The 19,582-nt window shown below is 40.5% G+C and overlaps 1 protein-coding gene across 3 annotated transcripts in view; it reads right to left on the bottom strand.

Annotated features, from left to right (window-relative positions):
* Positions 1-2,084: 2,084 nt before the first annotated feature.
* Positions 2,085-19,582, bottom strand: part of efna3b (ephrin-A3b) — a 58,489-nt gene continuing 40,991 nt past the window's right edge. For 2 of the 3 annotated variants that reach the window (XM_028581245.1, XM_028581244.1), the window contains exons 4-7: positions 13,022-13,314; positions 9,986-10,051; positions 8,837-8,914; positions 2,085-2,263 (exon numbers count right to left, since the gene is read on the bottom strand). In XM_028581245.1, the coding sequence (XP_028437046.1) occupies positions 2,145-2,263; positions 8,837-8,914; positions 9,986-10,051; positions 13,022-13,314 (556 nt within the window). In that variant the 3' untranslated portion in view covers positions 2,085-2,144. Of the gene's footprint in view, positions 2,264-6,675; positions 6,772-8,836; positions 8,915-9,985; positions 10,052-13,021; positions 13,315-19,582 lie in introns of those variants that run through there. The other variant, XM_028581246.1, reaches the window with a different exon arrangement.

Consider the following 19,582-nt stretch of genomic DNA (forward strand, 5'->3'; position numbering starts at 1 on the left):
GCCGGTGGGTGAGCCGCTGCGTGACCTGGTCGGCCAACAGTCAGCTCGCAGTCCATCATCATCTTCATTATCATTATAATCTTCACCTTCATCATTGTTATCAGCTACTATGGTAAGCCATGCCCTACTAGAGTCCATCATTGGCAGGGTGGGATAACCACGGTGAATAAGGTGCTAGTTGCTTGCTTGGAAACGTTATTCTGAAGCAACTAACTGGTACAGTTTGAGTTTTGAATTGGCGTACCTCCCTACCAAAGCACTTGGTTTGTATGTATTACTTGTTGCTTTAGTTTGTGTTTTTATTTATTTATTTTTTTTTGCATTTTTATACTTATAAGATGTACAGTATGTGGATGTATTTTCAGGCTGTTAGTACCATTTGAAATAGTCTCACACACACACACACACACACACACACACACACACACACACACACACACACACACACACACACACACACACACACACACACACACACACACACACACACACACACACACACACACACACACACACACACACACACACACACACACACACACACACACACACACACACACACACACACACACACACACACACACACACACGTTTTGTCTTTCAATCACACTCAAACAGAAACAAAAAAAACGTTTACATGTAGCATCTGATGAATGGGTTTACAGAGATGAGATTGGTAGAGCGGGCTGCTACACCAACATTGATCAGTGGAGAGCTCCTTATTGTCCGGGACTGGACCTGTTCATAGATGTTTGTGTAAATGACTGCCCTTCCTCCGTCATCCCTCCTCCTTGCTCCTCTTGTTCTCTTCCAAACAGCTGCAGTGGGTTGAGAGGAGGGCAGTATTGCTGAGTGGATCCATGGCTGCTCCAGTCCGTAGCCATTGTGTGCTTCTTTAACCTCAGAGATGACAGAGGACTAACCGGGTACTTCAAAGACAGGACACAAAAGTAACACAGCAACTTATAACATCAACAAACCCTTGCAGTTGCAGTGTCAATAGCACATCTACAGTAAATCCCCCTAATTTTGTTTAAGTGAATGATTCATTCATTGTTTAAATGCTCTATATTTCCCCGTGACCCCGTCCAGTCCCGTTGCCTTCCTCAGAGACTTGCTGGAGACTGATGGTGAACACAGGATGACACAGCAGACAGAGAGGAGATGACAACTAAAACACTGGTGTCTGGAGTCCCAGGGTGCGTTTATGAACTATCAGCTACTTTGACTAGTATCCTACACAGGACCTGCACAGTTCGTCAGAAGGTTCCTTTTTTTTCTCCTCTGTGGACTGGGACAAGCTCCCAGCATCAAGATCATCAACATCATCAACAACAACAACAACAACAAAAGGCAATTGCAGTTCAGTTCTGATTAAATCTATCTGATTCAGTTAATTTGAGTTCAGTTTAATTCTTGTTGCAAGAAACTATGGCGACTAGCACGAATGGAAGTGTTTCAGCCAATCAGATCCAGGGGAAAGTCTTCAAATGGTTTCCGAAAGTGTGGGCAGATTTGATGATTTGATTTTTTTCTTCTTTTTACTAGGATTTCAGTCCTGCCTCTCCTAGTGTATAAATGCTTAGTGTGGTATGCATGATTCAACCAGCTCAACCTGTGGCGTGGACAGACACACACACACACAGACAGACACACACACACACACACACACACACACACACACACACACACACACACACACACACACACACACACACACACACACACACACACCTGCAACTGTATGCACAGGCTGACTTTAATGTAATATACAGTTCAGTCTGTCACCGACTGCCTGAAGGTCTTTCAACTCCCCCAGAACCTCACTCCCTCAAACACACAGCTGTACAAACACACACACACACACACACACACACACACACACACACACACACACACACACACACACACACACACACACACACACACACACACACACACACACACACACACACACACAGATTCTTGAAAACTCTCATTTCTTGATCCTCTTGCCTTCTGCTGCTCTTGTTGTATCTTAACTCTCCTCTCCTCCTGACTACCCCCCCCCCCCTCCACACCCACCCCCTCAACTCTCCCACCCACTGATACTGTACGCCCTCCCAAGGCTAGTTGGCATGGTGATGCTGATGGGATGGCCGTTGCTAGGAGATGAAGAGAGCGGCCAAAAGGAGCATCGTCACGGTGAGGAGAAGGCGATCCCTGGTTGGGCTGCTTCCGCTGACGCTCTTCTCCAGCTTGGGAACAAAAGGGTTAAATTCATCTGGAAAAACAGAAACAGAGAGAAAGAAAGCAGAGTGAAGTCTTCATATCAACTCATTGCAGTGCTAGCAGAGTTTTTCTTTCTAGTTCATCTGTGCTTCTAATTGAGCTATAATCTGCTTACACAGCACGGCTTTTACTAAAACACTTTTTTAATGGAACAGAAAAAAAGGCAGCTTACAGCACAGTCTCACTCCCACTAAAATGGTGTAAGTTCTCTAATAAGACAACACAACAGCAGTGCAATGGCAGAGTGCTGCAGCTGTTATCAGAGAGCTCTTATTGTTCTGATAAAGTAACACATTCCCAGTCACACATACCTTTGCACACAGACACACTGTACATAGTGTAACCACCCCAATCCCCCTGCAGGTACACCTGGCGATGTCCTAAAAATAGTTTGTGGTCTTTTATAGTGGGCTAAGAGCGTTGATGTCTAGTCAAAAACACCACAGTTCGCTGCAGGCCTACACTTATGAGACACACGTGCAGCCAGACACACCCTCTGCAGTCACTTGATTAATAGGACTGGAGGCCAGACAGAAGCACAATTTTCTGTCTGTACACAGGACGGCTGATGCTGATGAGGAGCTATTGTGTTAACGGTCATCATATCTAGCTCCAGAATATTTCCAGCTGCTCTGTGGGTCAGACAGCAAAGTAATGACTGGCTGACACCTGATTTTAGAGATGATCTCTTCTGGTATGCTCTTCTGGCCAATCTAATGAGGTCTATGCAGCAGTGGAGCTCAGGTTAAATGCTTTGACCGCTCTGTAACCGAGCATGCAGCCGAGGGTTCGGGACACATTGGCGCTGACTGACAGAGGAATGTGCTTTTGAAGACACAAACAACAGACTGTGGAGCATCTCGCAAAACTGGTTCTCGTCATAACACATCCACACACACGTACACACTGTCTCTCACTAACTGTCATAGATAAACACAATATCAGCATGATGTTTGTGCAGGGCTCATGTGACGTGCAGCATGACATTCCGACATGTTCTCGAGCCAAACATCAGTTTGCACGAGGAAGCTGTTTGTTTGTGTGTGTGTGTGTGTGTGTGTGTGTGTGTGTGTGTGTGTGTGTGTGTGTGTGTGTGTGTGTGTGTGTGTGTGTGCGTGCGTGTGTGCGTGTGTGTGCGCGTGCATGCCACATTTTGGAGCAGAAGAGCAGGCAACACCCGCCTGATAATTAGGAAGCTCAGACACCGACAGGCGTCGATGCATTTCATTGTCATGTTGACAAGAACAAGGAGATATCTTAGTCTCTGATTGTGTTTGTGAGAGTAACTGTCTGTGTGTGAGGTGAATGTGTGTGTGTCAGTACGGTCTATGTACAAAGTTTATTTGCCTTTTCAATTCGTAGTCGCATAGGGAGTCTACGCATGTTTGGTTTGTCATTGTCTGAGTGAAGGACACCAAAATCACCGACCACGGTTCATTTCTCAAACACCTATTTGGCAAAAGGAACGAGACAGAGACGTCGCCGTCATCACCTGTAGTTGTTTCTGTCCGAGCTAAAATATAAAAGTATATATGATACTATATTAGTAGATTGTGTAAATAAAATATTTTAGAATTGTAATTTAGCGTACAACATAGTGACATACTATATACAATGAGAAATTGTATAAAGTAATGACAACAAAAGTGTCGGCGTGTCCACATGATACAAGCCTTCCATGACCTTCTTCAGAAGAGGTCATTATCTTCGCTCGATTTTCAGCACAATCTTCTGAACATAGCCATACTGAGAAATACAGAGAGAGTTGTGTGGAGTCTTAATTAGCTTTGTAGCCACTCATTTGGCAATGGCTTGAATGTAACGGACGTTCAGTTCATTATTATCAAAAAGTTACGCACTAAAGCTTTAAATATGGCAATTTAATACCCCAGACATTGCTTCATGTATTTTATGTTTAATGATTGACCTGAAAAGTAGAACCCCCTGACCATTGTTACGCAATTCATGAGTCTGGTAACAAATACATAATGAAAATCTTTAATTGTAGTTGTCAGAGAGGTGTTGTTTCAACTATGTGGTGATCTTAGGCGTTATAATTTGTGGTGTGCCAAGATCAGAATGTTCTCATAAAAGGGTCACTCCAGAGATTTAGCATTGCAACTCCATACAGTTCAGAGACTTTGGAGACATAATTGATACAAAGGCATATTTCATTAGACCCTTCCTGACTGATCAAACCTTAACAAAGCTCCTACAGAGCCACAGAAGACAATACACAGCTATTTTCTAGATTTTCATCTAGAAAAAAGATTTAGGTTTAGGTAAATTAACTTTAACATGTAAAATTAGTGCCATTGTTAGATAAACAGCAAATGTCTAAACTTAGTTGGATAAACGATGGTTGCCTAATCATAATAAAAGAAATAAAAAAATGTTCAGTCATCTGACAGTTTACAGTGTTCATATATGGAATTGAAAGGCACCCTCTGGTGTATGACTGTACGTAAGCAAAAAGAATGAGCACCATTATAGAAGCATAACTGTTAAGTTGATACTGCAGTCCTTCTTTTTAAAGCCCCATGATGCATATTGTCATATTTTTGTATTGTTAAACATTGTGCTAAGTCACATACCCAATAAGCATCAGGGAGAGAACAAAAAGAAAAAGAAGCAGCATTTGCCACTAGCAGATATAAACCATCCTTTAACGGCGGTTTAATAGCATCTAAGGAAGTGAAGTGGATTGCATGTTGTTGAGCGCATCGGGTGTTGGTTTGTATTGCTGTGTGTTGATGGTCAATCTCAGAAGCACTTTAAGGTTGTGACATCATCAGCTTAATTAATGCACCTGAGCTGCTCAGGCTGAGCAATCAGCCGGCACCTGGTATTAATGAGCTGATGATACTTCTTCCTGGTGCTTTTAAAGTGAAACGGAAACCATGTCCTTTTTTTAAGTAACTCTACTCAAATACGTTTTAAATATCAGTGAATCCACTTGTTTCTTAATGTGGTATTAAATTAACATGTATATATTTGTACAATGTATGGAATCTGTATAAATGGTGATAATAGATATCAGATAAAATACACAATTTTTTATCCTTAAGTTATATAGTTTACTACATATATGATTCCCAGAATTTGATATGGAATATTTAGAATGAAAATTAAAACATTTGTTTCTACAAATGTTATAAAAACAGAGGCGACATACAGTTTGTGCTGTGTTTGATGTTGCTGGCAAGGTAACCCAAGCACGCTGTCGCTTAAAGGAGTGCTAATTGCTACAATAAATCCCATTAAAGAAAGAGCTTCTGATTTGCTCCTCTAATGGCCGGACCTGATTGTCAGATGCAGTAACCTGAGCCAACAGGGTTGGTAAATGAGTATCCTCCCACTGAAAGCCATCAGTAATCACATGGCTGCACGGGAGCTGCTAGCACCATTCCATCTGTGTTGTAAATGAGATCTAAATGAAATCTAATACTAGAAGCTGTATTCAGGAGGGAACCACTGTTGAGCTGTAGACACTGATTGAAAGGGGCAGCGCCCAGGAAATAAACTGTGAGCAGTGAAGGGGAGAGAGAGGCGGGTGGTTTACATTATGAGCCTGCAACTTTCAGCTTAGTTAAACATTTTCAGACACGGTAATCAGGCAGATTTGAACCGAGCAGTTTGAGCGTCTCCTTGAATGTGCTGATGTTAACTTTGAATAACCGTAATTAAAACTAGGATCTGATGAGTCTAATCGGCAGTCAGGACGACGGAGTATGAGGGAGGGGAAAAGGAAACTGTACTGCTTCTTTGTTTTCAGTTCATTTCACTGCTCCCTGCTGATTTCCTCACTTCCTCTTGCACCACTTGAGCTATCCTATTTATTTAATTGGCAACACAGCACTACAGGTGATATTGACCCATAGGAGCTGGGGTCATTAATTTTGTGCTCTGCTATTGTTACAGCTGTTTGGTCAAATATTTTCATGTAGTTCACATTACTTATCTGTTTAAGTACACCAATACAACAATTCTTCTGTGGAAATAAATAATAAATAATTAATCTTTTCAGTATATTCTTCTCTGTAACTTATAATTAAGTATGCAATGTGTGATTATAAATAAAAGTGTACATTTTCTGTTATTGGAATGAGCATCTTATGCATTTACTATGTGTTTACAAATAGTTGCAGGAAAGGTGAACAAGTGGTGATGATACGTGATGAGAATGTATATGATTGCTCAGTAATGTAGTGGCAAAAAAAAAAAAAAGTGTTGTATGGGTGAACTAACTCCATTCTGTGCTTACCGAAAGCTAAAAAAACAACAAGAACACAATATTTAGTTTGGAATAGAATATTTTCTCTATTTTATTATAGCTTACATCACTGTGATAGCATTTTAATGCATACTATAGCCCTAAGATTAATATCGTATTGGGGGGGACAAACAAGTTAAAAGATGGAAAAACTCAATTTCACACATCAAAAGGTGAATAAACTGAGTTGTGGTGGCTTTCCCCTCCACTGCATTTCCACTTGTGCTCTGGGAGGAGAAATGGAGGATGGGAATTAAAGAGCGGGAGGATGAGGACATGGAGAAAGGGATGGAATGAGGGAGAAAAACGAGATGAAAGGATGATGGAGGGAGGAAAAAGAAGTGAGGGAGAGGTAGCTCAACAAACTCGTATGACATGCAGCCATTCGCCGCAGCCAGTGATGAGATTTCTTATGACAGTTACTGTATGAGTACAGACTGATTTATTACGCAAAGGCAGGCATGCGAGCACGCACACACACACACACACACACACACACACACACACACACACAGATTAACAACAACACAGCATCATATTTTCCAGGCTACCTTGGAGAGGAGTGTGAAAGCAAGACAGGGTGATGATTGATATGATGTGTGGTTGTGTAACTGGTGTACAGCTAGCTAGGCCAAACTAGCTGTACATGTTGTTATTGTGCTGCTCATAACACTGAGAAGCAACCCCATGAACATCTGAGAGATTATTTTGAAGTCTGTCACTTATTGATTTACTGCTCAGCTTCGCCCTTACATGGCTGCCAAATATCATTCAGTTCCAGTGCTAACATATTTAGCGTGATTAACATGATTTAACCAGTTGTGTAATCCTGACGAGAGCAACTTGAGAGCAAAGTGGGAGCACTTTCCAAGATCTAGAAGTTACTACAGGAAATCTGAATTGAGTTATTTTTTGTAACTCACCATGAAACTCTGTGTTCTTTGCATATCCGGGTGAAAACGGCAAGTGTGAAATGAATATGCATGTAGTTGTTTAGCAGGATCAGCAGCATGCCGAGCCAGCTGGTGCTGTGAAGTTAACTGTGCTAAAGGTCTCTTTTGAAAACAGCACATTTCACTTTAGCTGGCCACTTCTGATGCTGCATGGTCAATGAAATGCCATCAAATATAAATAATCAATAAGCTGTCATGATTTAATGGATAAGGCTAGTGATATTCTATATTGTTGTTATTGTCAACAAATCCCATAAAATGACAAGTGTGTCATTTCCACTGAGGTTGGGGGTTCATTTTTCCATTTTCTATTTTTAAAGCTTTACAGTAAGAGTGACTCACTACAATATCTCCACTCAGTGCCCTCTTATTGTCCAGCTTTCATATCACAAATGAGAGAAGCTTTGAGTCAATAAAAAAAAAAATATTAATATATGCTCAGGTTGTCCTGACTACTCTGATTGGCGGCTCTAGTTGGAGTCAAATGCAGTCTTTACATGTGACAATGTGAAGACACAATATTCTCATAAAAAGATGGCAAAATAATCATTAATCAAAGATAAGGCAGTAAAGGGCAAAGCATAGCTATTTGATTAAAGATGCAAATATATTATTTTTATTTTTCAGATCTGTATACATTAATCTAAATATAATATTCAGGTATCAATAATTATATTTCAAAATAATTTTTTAAACTACCATTATTATAAAACCACTTTTATCACAAATTGTTGTTCACTAAGTTGATATAAGTATTCTGTTTTATTCTTTATTGTTTCAACAATAAATCTATCCCTCTAACAAATATTGTTGTTTATACATTTGTATTGCACAAGCACTGTAGTTTATTTTGCGTCCATCCTGTAGCTGTAATTAGGCACCAAATGTGTATTAATTTGCCACTGAAAATAACAAATGCACCATTTACTCCCTTTTGAGTAACTTTTGCTAAAAAAGTGCAGTGTCCAGCTGTTTGAGGAAATTGCTAAGCCTTTTTTTTGTTGTTGAATGAAGCAATATATTTGTGACTTGTTTCTTAATGAACATCTTTAGTGCCACAGACAGGTTATGGAAATCAGAAAGTATTGAGAGATGGGCCAACACATTGTTGTCTGTTTATGGAATTTGTTGAAAATAAGATTTAAAAAAAATTATACTTTAACTTCAATATGGCAGCTTGAAAAGTGTGAATCATATGATTTCCTTGATTTGAGGCTGATGTGATCTGAATGACAAACATGAGTCTATGTCTGTTTTTATGAATCCAGACGGCCCAGATGACTGCTCTCCACACCTCAACATGTGTGGATATGTTTCAGTGACTGTTTGCATGACTCACCAATATCGTCAATTTTTAGGCCTGGTCTAAGCGTGTAGTCTGGTTCTGTAGGCTCTGGCTCATCATCCACGTCAGAGGCTGAGAGAGAGAGAGAGAGTAGAGAGAGAGAGAGAGAGAGAGAAAAATTGAGTGAGACAGAAAAATAGGGCGGGAGAGGGTGAGAGAGCATAGGTTAAACCATCGCTCCAACCCAAGATTTTAATTAGATTCAACTTGACATCTTGAGAGAAAGATGCGAGAGAGCGACAAGCAAAGGGTGTAGGGGTTAAGAAAATCCCCTGGAGCAGACAGACTGACAAGCCACAACATCACCAGAAGTCCTGAGAGAGAGAGAAAGAGAGAGAGAGAGAGAGAAAGAGAGAAAAGGGAAGATGAGGAGAGGCAGATCAAACTGAAGAGAGGCAGTGTGTGAAAAGGAAAGGAGAGCGGTGGGGGTGGCGAAAAGGAGGAGAGGTTAATACTACAGGGCTGTGGAAGTTAAAAGGACCGGACAGGCCAGGGATCAAAGTCTGTGTGTGTGTGTGTGTGTGTGTGTGTGTGTGTGTGTGTGTGTGTGTGTGTGTGTGTGTGTGTGTGTGTGTGTGTGTGTGTGTGAGTGAGACAGGGCCGAGAGGTTGAACGAAGGCAGGAGAGCAAGCGAGAGAGGTTAACACTATATATACATAGCCACCCACTGACCGCACACAGCAATAAATTGATTTTGACGGGGAGCGAGGGAGGAGGGGTGAAAGAGAAGGAAAGAGGGAGCAGAGAGGAGGGGAAGAGAGGAAGGAGGCGGGGGTGAGGGCCTTCAAAGCTGGAGCTGCTCCACTCTGCTGCTGTGAAGGAAGAGCAGGAAGAGAAAGAAGAAAGAGACAGAAAAAGAGAGAGAGAAGCAAAGAAAAAGAGGAGCAAGGAGGGTTCTTTGCTGTGAGTGAAAATGCTGCAGGGGAAACTCAGCAGGAGTATTAATAGCTCTGCCTGTTTTAGACTGTATTTAGATTATGTATGCATCTGTATGCAGCCATTGTATATATGTGTGTGGGGGGGGGGGTGGGGGGTTGGGGGGGGGGGGGGGGAGCCCAGTGCCTGCCAGATGGGTGCAGGTAGAGTCTGCAAACAGGTCCAAGCATTGCATTACAGGTCACACACACAAAGTGAAAGACTTACCCGTGGAGCAGCAGACGTACACTCGTAGTCTCAGACAGCTGCGGCCGTGATGGTGGGTGGGCGTGGCTGTAAAAACATAAAATGCACAATAGATCAACATGTGTATTAACAGGCATTTAAGGCTTTGAATGATGTGGTATTCCTAAATAAAAACTGACCAAAGTTGGGTTTTGCTGCTTCAAATGTGAGCAACATATCAAAAGTAATGTGCCAATCCAAAGCTGTGGTCAGTATGAGCGCTGACACTGACCTTATGAAACAGATTACATATCAGCCAGACGTGATTGCTCCACATGAAACACAGTTAACGTACAATTTTAAACAAAGCATAAAACATTATGTGTATCACTACACTTATTTATTTTCACGTAGGATGCACTGCACTGGAGCTCACAATGACCAGCTACCATAATACAGCTACTGTTTGTAACTTATGAAATGGGGGGGGTTCTGTATCAGAACCATTTTTGGTTGGTAACAGAGTTCATACATTTTGTCTCCTTTCCTTTTTAGTGTGTATATGGATGATTTGTCACAAGCAGTTAAATGCATGCAATACAGGATGTATGATAGGCTATACTCTCATTAATCACTTTATGTATGCAGATGATTTGGTAATCCTTTGCCCATATAGTGCTGGTTTACAACAACTTTTGAAGGTTTGTTCTCAGTACGGTGTGGATTTCAATTTAAAATATAATGCAAGCAAAGAAGAGCAATATTATGATTGTTAGTAGTAAAGAAGACAGGAAATTAGTATATCCTGATCTTTTTATCTGGTACGGCCCTTAATGTGTGTGATGGGATAAAATATCTCGGCCATCATATTGTTAATGATTTATCAGATGATAAGGACATCAACAGACAGTGTCACAAGATGTATGCTCAAGCTAATATGCTTGCACGTAAATTTGGCATGTGTTCTGTTAATGTTACGGTAGCTTTATTTAAAGCATTCTGTACACCACTATATACCCACTTGCGGCGGTCTTACAGAAAAAGGAACGTTCAGAGACGTATAATGATGACATGAGACTGCTTCTAAAACAACCAAGATGGTGTAGTGCTAGCCAAATGTTTGTTAGTGTTGGTGTGCCTACCTGTTCTGCCTTAATAAGAAATCGTATTTATCGATATATGTGTAGCATGTCAGTCTCAGAAAACAGAATTAACAAGCTTTAGCCCACATTGATTTTAGCTCTGTCAGGTATACATCTAGACTGTGGAGACATCGGCGCTCTTGTTTGTATATTACAGGTGAAGGTTGTTGACCTTTTTATTAATTTATATGAATTGTACTATATATTTATTGCTATATTTTGTAAATGTTGTCCTGAATAAAGTCATTATTATTGTTACAACTGCATTTACTAAAGCTAGTCAGACCTTAACTGTATTGTACATTTACAATACAGTTACATCTGATTACTGCAGAGTGAAATGATGCATTCAGCTCTAAGGGCACTTGTCTAAGGCTATGTTTAGATGGAAACGATCTGAAGATAAAACGCAAAAGTGGCGTTGCGTTCTTACTTTTTATTCCGCGTTTAGACGAGCATTTTGGGGGGGAAATCTGCATGCATATGGTGATCCCAAAGTGTGTGAACTTCGATGTAGTATGCACACCTGGCGGCTAGGTGGTAGTGTGAAGCACTGCCGCACAACACCACCAAGTCCGCGCCCCTGTGTAGAACCTTCCTTCTACTTCTCTCTTTAGTCGAGCGAAGCGAACAACAAAAGCTGACAATTTTGTCTGGACAGACGAGGAGGTAGACACACACACACGACACACACACACACACACGACACACACACACACACAGTGCGTTTTTACCCTTTAGATGGAACGTGACGGTGGAACGTTTTTTAAGATTACCACTCTGGAGGGTGGTTTCACTTTTTTGCGTTTTTAAGCCCCCAAAACGCCGTCGCCATCTAAACGATATCTGATAAAATATTTTTACGTTTTCACCCACAATCATATTCGTGTAGACAGGGCCTAAAACAGTGTGGTTTAACTGCAGGTTCTTAATTGTGAATTTGGATCGCAAAACTGGCTTGAAAGTGTTTGGCACATCACATTTATCTCTTCCTTTGCCCCCAAAATGAAAAACACAAAACACAAAAATGTTCATTTGTTCAGTGGTGTGGCCAACAACGTGTTGTCTACATTGATTATTCCACACACAGCACTTGAGTAGAACAGAGCCATTACTAATGTTATCAGTAACACCTGCGCCTTCACTTCTATGACAAAATGTCTGCCGTTAAAAAGGCCTTTGTGCACAAAAAAAAGCATACAAATTGTCAAACGTTTCCCAAATTCTAATGTCTTTAATTTAAATATTATAACCAGCCAGTTGTGTCCAAATTCATACAAGTTTAAAATTGATATAACCCTTGGATTTGATAATTGAAAGACAGTTTTGAGTTTTTGCAAACACCAGCCTCCAAAAGACCAAAACACAAGGAGGCGTCTCTTTGAAGCATAGACGAAGTGAAGCACAGAGCAGCTCTGCTGTTGCTGCAGAACAAAACAAAAACTTCACAGGGACGTCTCCCGTAGAGTAATGGAGGTTAAATGAGTGCTGCACTCATCATATAGCCATTGAATGCATACGATGTTTATCCTTGGCCTGAAATATTTCTTTTTTAAATTGTGTTATGACAAGCCAAAAAAATAAATAAAATCATTTATACATTGTCATATCGGCTCAAGGTGTTGCAAGTTAATTTGATTAGCAATCAACAAAATGGATGAGCTTTGCTTGACTGCTGCAGGGTGATATGATTAGATGTGAAACAGCAATTTGTTATCCTGAAATTACCTGAGGATGGACTAAAATGAATTAATCATCAGATCTACTTAACAATAAAAGAATAACATGTTTCATCTTACAGGGAGTGTTTGTCACATTACAGCTCTAGTCTCGCAAGCGTTTACTAGGATTTATAGTGTTCAAATGTATTTCGAGGACATAAACAAGCACTTAATAGTGATGTGTATTAACATGAAATTGGTTTGATTCCACTCACAGATGTAGTAGTACTCCTGTCCAACGTGGAACTCGTAGCCGAGCGAGAAGGCGCTGTAGCGCTGGAACTTCTCAGAGAACTTGATGGGCGCGTGGGGGGCGTGGGGTCGGTTACACTCCCACCTCTTGAAGCCCAGCTGGGGGTCGCAGTTCCTGTAACCGCGGTAACTGACCATGTAGAGGACGTATTGCTCGCCGGTGCCCACCATGCGCTGGCTGTCATTGTAATGAGGGCAGTAGATGTCCAGGTAGTCGTTGACGTTCACCTGCATTGTGTAGCCCTCCCTACGCAGACTGGACACACAGAGAGAAAGTGTAAACCGTCAGAAGGAGCATAATAACAAAGCTGCACAATACACATTATATTAATTATTACTATACTAATTAAAGTTTTTTTTTTTTTAGACAATAAAAATAATTGCATTTTATGAATCTTCACAGGCACATTCAAAATAACTACAGTGAACACATCATTATTGGACTCTTGATTGTTTCCCTACCAATAGAAAAAAAAATTCACAGAATTTGAAGGGGGAAAAACTGCTTTGGCCTGCCAATGAGATTTTTAGTATTATGTCTAAACTGCACCTTGAAACTTATTTATATAGTGCAACTCATGCAATGGATGCTGCTGCTCACGGTGCTTAGAAACACACAAACAAATTAAATTAACATGAACAACAATAAAATGCACTACTTTTATGTGCAACCCATGACAAACAGTATCCATATTCTTTTAATAGTACATTTAAAACCCAGGTCATTTCAAAAGTGAAAACTATTAGTACTCCACATAGGGCTGGGCAATATATCGATATTATATCAATATATTGATATCGATCTAATACTAGATATCGTATTAGATTTTGGATATTGTAATATGACACAAGTGTTGTCTTTTACTGGTTTTGCGAGCTGCATTACAGTAAAGTGATGTACTTTTCTGTACCAGACTGTTCTAGCTGTTCTATTTTTTGCCTTTTTCCCACTTAGACATTATGTCCACATTACTGATGATTATTTATCCCAAAAAAAATTGGATATTTAAGCCCCAATTGTCAACCCTAGAATATCTCCGCAATATCGATTTCGAGGTATTTGGTCAAGAATATGGTGATATCTTTCTCCATATAGCCCAGCCCTAACTACACACATATTACACTCAATATTTTCAACTAAATACTAGCACACATATTTAAATATGTTTACAGAGTAGCGTGCGCACGCACGCATGCACGCACACACACACACACACACACACACACACACACACACACACACACACACACTATTTGTTGTATTTTATCATAGTTAGCATGAAGTTCCACATTTAGCATGAACACTGTTAACTGGCTCTAATTCCCAATTGTGTGTGCAACATTTCTGGGCCTTTACACAACACTCACATACTCACTGCAAAGACAACATAACACCTCACATCATTGTAAGCTATGCTGTGATGTGGATGCATTTTAGCTTGAATGTTCACCTGAGGTCAAACAAATCTTTGCGTGAGAGTTATTGAGTTATTAATAACACAAAGCAGGTGTGTGTAAGAGTGTGTGTATTTGTGGCTGCAGGGCTTCTGCATGCAGAGACTGCGGAGCTGGCTCTTCAGTATGGACTGAAGGCCCCAGGGCCACAGCTCCTTCTCCTGGTGTCAGCGCAGCGTTGTCCCCTAACCCCAGTGCTCGTACATCAACCTGAGCGCAACGTTGCGCTCACGTCAGCCGTCAACATCTTCGCCACACCCCCCAAAAGCTCATATATCAGCGTCAACCCCAAAAAAGACTGCTTGACAGGAAGATAAGGTTTGAATCTGTGTCTGTGTATGTGTGTGTAGGTTGTGTGACAAAGTGAAATAGATTCTTTCCTGACATCCAAAAGCCCCCTTTTTCTCCCAATCACAGACACGGGCCCATATCTGTGTGACAGAGACAGGTTGCAGTTGTAAATCATACACACGCACACGCACGCGCACGCACACACACACACACACACACACACACACACACACACACACACACACACACACACACACACACACACACGTTATAGTGGTGACATCATAAAATCACAAGGGGGCAGCAGTGTGTCATCCTCAGCCTGGTGTTGCCTCTCTCTTTGCCAGTTCTAGGTCATGTCTCAAGGGGGATTATTATTCAATTATTAAATGAAGATCGAAACACTGTTCCCAGCGTCTCCCTCTCTCCATCACTTCTTACCGCTCTCTTCAAATCTTTCCTGAATTTGTCTTTCTCCCCCTGCTCTCCATTTCTCTCATCTCTTTCTTTCAGACTAACATGAACGGAAGATTAATTGCTCAACGTTCATCCTTTGCTCTCTTCCTCCCCTCCTCTCCACTCCTCCCTTTCTCTCATTACATCATTTACTAGCCTATAGAGGATATTACTGGTATGAAAAAAGCGTAAAATGCTTCAAGGGAACTATATTTATAGTGAATGCAACAAAGAGAGAGAGAGAGAGTGAAAGAACACAAGTGAGGGATGAGTTTGGTTCCACCAGGGAGGTGTGAATGCAAATTGACAGTAAAAAAGAGGCGGTTGGAGAGTTTTACGCAACAAAATAAATGCAAGTTCTCAGAGATGAAGGGATAATGGCAGAAAATAAAGTAAGGGAGAGGGCAACTCGGAGCATCTTGAGTAATCTGAAAGTAAATCACTTCTCTAAGATAAAAGCTGGCTTTAGGATTCCCACTGTGTATACGTGCATATGTCTGTCTATGGCTGCACGTGCACCTGCTTTGGTGTGTGTATGCATTTCTATGTGTGACCTGCCAACCTTTTATATTTGATGGAGTGACTTATTTAGGGGGTGTGTCTCTGACATACACACATGTACACAGATAAAATACAAAGAAGGGGTGATTCACCACAAGTATGTCTTAACAGCAAACACTGCACTCCGTCAATTGTACGGCGTAGTTTTGCAGGCTATCATTTTGTAAAATCTGGGGCAAGTGAATGAGAAAATTGCAGTCGCTATATATATTAAAAATGGCGGGTTTGTGCAAAATGTCCCGTGTCGTGCTTGTGACAATTCTGTCTGACCAATCAGTGTTCTGCTGAGTTTTAACTCCACCTTCTAGTATCAGCTCAGCTCGCTTGGAATCTCGCAGAGGTGGCACTACCAACAAAATAAGCAGGTACCAGGTACTATCTACAACTTATGCAAGCAAGTCAAGTTGAGCAGAGATGTGGCGTACCATGCAGTGGAAATACAGCATACGACCACATTATGCTTTAATTTCAGAAATATCAGAAAATAGAGTGAGAGTGAGTTTGCGTTGAAGAGAGCATGTTTTGGAGACTTAATGGTATTAAAAGCATGATTTGAATAATTCCTGTGATGTCTCATTTGTCTACAATGACATATTGCATGTGCATTAAGTGACCAGAAATGTTGAACAACATATAATCCAATACAACAGTCCTGGGCTGACTTTGTGACTTTGTGCACCCTTCTGAAATAATCTGTACTGACCTTATGGTAGATCCACGTTAAATTCAGTTAAGGAATGAGGAGTGAAGAATGTTGGCGTATAAATGTTCTCACTTAAAGTTGAGAATTATGTGTTGTTAAACGTTCATATTAAATTAGCGGAAATATCCCAATCAGTTCCACACAGTCAGATACACAGATTTTAAAAAAAGAGCCCTGGTATTGGATTGGCAGTTAGTATTGGCCACTATGCAGAATCTAAGTGTCTGAATGAGTGACAGCTAACTTTTCAATATAATGCAGTCCAATTCAAAAAGTAGAGTCACAGTCAGTTATATAGTCAAGTAATATTTACTCTCCTGGCATTGTATTGTGTTTCATTGTAGATGGGCTTTTTTCTGGTCAACATGGTTTTACTCCTAATGTTTTCAACCACAATGGTACACATGCTGATGTGTACAGAGAGAATTATGCTATAGAGAAAAAAAAATAGGCTCTGTGACAATGATAAAAAGAATAAAAGAACCATGAACTTAAGTGAAGCAGTGGGCTACAAACTGTCTGTTGTGAATGTGCCCTTTTCGTTGTGCAAAGCTGGTGTGACAGCCCCATACCAGTCACGATCGTATTCTTCAAGAAAAAAAGAGAATGCAATAAATATTGTAATTTTTAAAAACTGGTTTCCCTAAGAATCGTCAGAGATAATCCACTCTGATTGATGAAACCATGATTCTCATTTTATTTCAAAACGTCGACCCTATTGTATTCCCTTTTATTATATTGGAGTTTATTGGATAGTAATGCTCCCTGAAAATTCCAAATAAAGAGCGATGGAAAGACACAGTGATACAGAAAGTAAGAGGTGGAGTAACTTATGAAATGTCATGATGTGTTGCTTTCCTCTGCTCTCTCCTGATGCCTCCCTTTCATTTTGTGTTGGATCACCACTAATTTCCTCCTTTGTACGTGACACCTGGTTAGTTGAAGCTGATAGCAGGGAGAGCCGAGAGATGGAGCGGGATGTTTCGTCGACAATAAAACTCAAGCAGAGGCTTCGATGAGCAAAATGGAAGGTTGGAGAGAAAGATGGGAGGGTTGATAGGATGAGACGAGGGGTAGTCGGGGTTAAAAGATGCAAAGTCTGGCCACCAGGGAGCGGAGGGTGGTAGCGGGAGGGAGCAACAGCTAAGAGCAAGATCAAAGTGAGCCTGGATCAATGTCACTACTGTAAAATCACATAGGAGAGTGTGAGAGAGAGGGAGAGAGAGAGTATGTTGCCGATATAAATCAGTCGTGGGCAACATAATGCCACAGAGTTACCCCCTGCTTGCCTATTATCTGGCTGGCCTGTTGGAGCACCGTACATCAATAAAACACTTTGACAGTAAGAGCAATCATCCCTTTTTGTAACAAGAGCTTGGAGGACCAGATTACTCCGCTGTTCTCTGTTGGTAAGATGGCTGACCCTGTAGAGAAGGGGGGACCCTGAGGCGGGCTGGAAGCTCAAAGATTTAAGCAAGCGAGTGTAGTTTTCCCTTCCACCATGACAGAGTCGTAGCATGGTATTACACTGAATACATAACATGTTTTTGCAACAATAGCACGTTGGTCGATACATAGATACTGTTCTATATTTATAGGTCGATATAACAACTAAGCATGACAACGTCAAAATCATCCATGTGTGTTATTTACGTGGTGGTGGTCAATCTGTGATTCTGTGCAAACAAAAGTTGTTTGAATTGTTTGAACCAATCAGAATTGTTGAATTGAATCTGGTGCTCTAGCTTAATATTCTCAGCTGGGAAATGTTACTTATTTAGGCACATTTTGCACATGGCTTGTTAAAACCTCTTGTTATGACAGGGCAGCAAATCTTGCAACAAAAAATCAGTTGCCACGGAAACCAGAGGGAAATGCATAACACAACAATCAGCCAATAAGAGACTTAGCTACCATCAATCTAAATAAGAAGTTTGAACTTTCTGTAAATTGTTTTATCACGTCATCTGTGGATTCGCATAGTTTCATTTATAAGAGCTTTTTCACAATAGCCATTTTGACATGACGTGTAAATAACAACATGAATAATGGCCGAGTCCACTTAGCTTCTTCAGTTTCAGGGTCCTGGTACTGTTCATGCTGGCTCACTGCCTGTCATGGCTACACTTGAAATGAACAGGGCCATCGTTAATGTTATCAGCTTTTCCTACTTAAAATACCTAATTCATTTTTCATTATAAAGGAATGCAAGTTTTTTTTTTTTTAGAGCAGTTCCAAATGAGCAGCCATGATTTCCTCACATACTCAGTGGAAGTTGTTACTTGTCTCACCTACTGCTGGTTTATGTATTTAATATAACATGTCAATCCAAATAACCTTCATAAGGGTAGCTTACATAACAACATAAATCACAAGAGTTCCATATATAGATGCTTTGTAAGGTGTAGGTGTTTAATCGCCAATTATGATGAATATTCTGCTCATTTGCCTTTATTTATTTATTTACCTTTTATCTATTACATTACTTCTGACACTGTGCTGGATGATAGGGGTGGGAATCACCAGAGGCCTCACGATACGATATCATCACGATACTTATGTCACGATACAATATGATTGCGATTTTAAACATATTGCAATATTCTGCGATATATCGCAATGTATTACCTTTTTTCCAACTTCAAATTTTTCCCAATTTCAAATGATGTCCCCAAAAGAAAACTTTGTTAACATCTGTTTTATCTAAAAAGATAGTCTGTTCATCTCACTTCAATTTTATTGCTGCAAAATGAGATTGTCAAGCAGACAGACTGACCAACACATATATATTAAAAGATCCATACTTGGTGTCTGTGTATCGATACAGTATTGCCACAAAAAATATTGCGATACTATGCTGTATTGATTTTTTCCCCCACCCCTACTGGATGATGTGTGTTTCATTCACCCAAGTAAGATTGTCTAATGCTATCTGACCTGACATAACCTTGTAAGACTTATATTAAGTCATTTAAGACTTAAAAATACAAAATATTCCTCAGAGATACTTGACCTTCTCAATTACTTTGTCATCTTTGTCTCTAGCTGTCAACAGTGA

This window comes from Perca flavescens, chromosome 6, assembly GCF_004354835.1.
Source record: "Perca flavescens isolate YP-PL-M2 chromosome 6, PFLA_1.0, whole genome shotgun sequence".
NCBI classification, from domain to species: domain Eukaryota; kingdom Metazoa; phylum Chordata; class Actinopteri; order Perciformes; family Percidae; genus Perca; species Perca flavescens.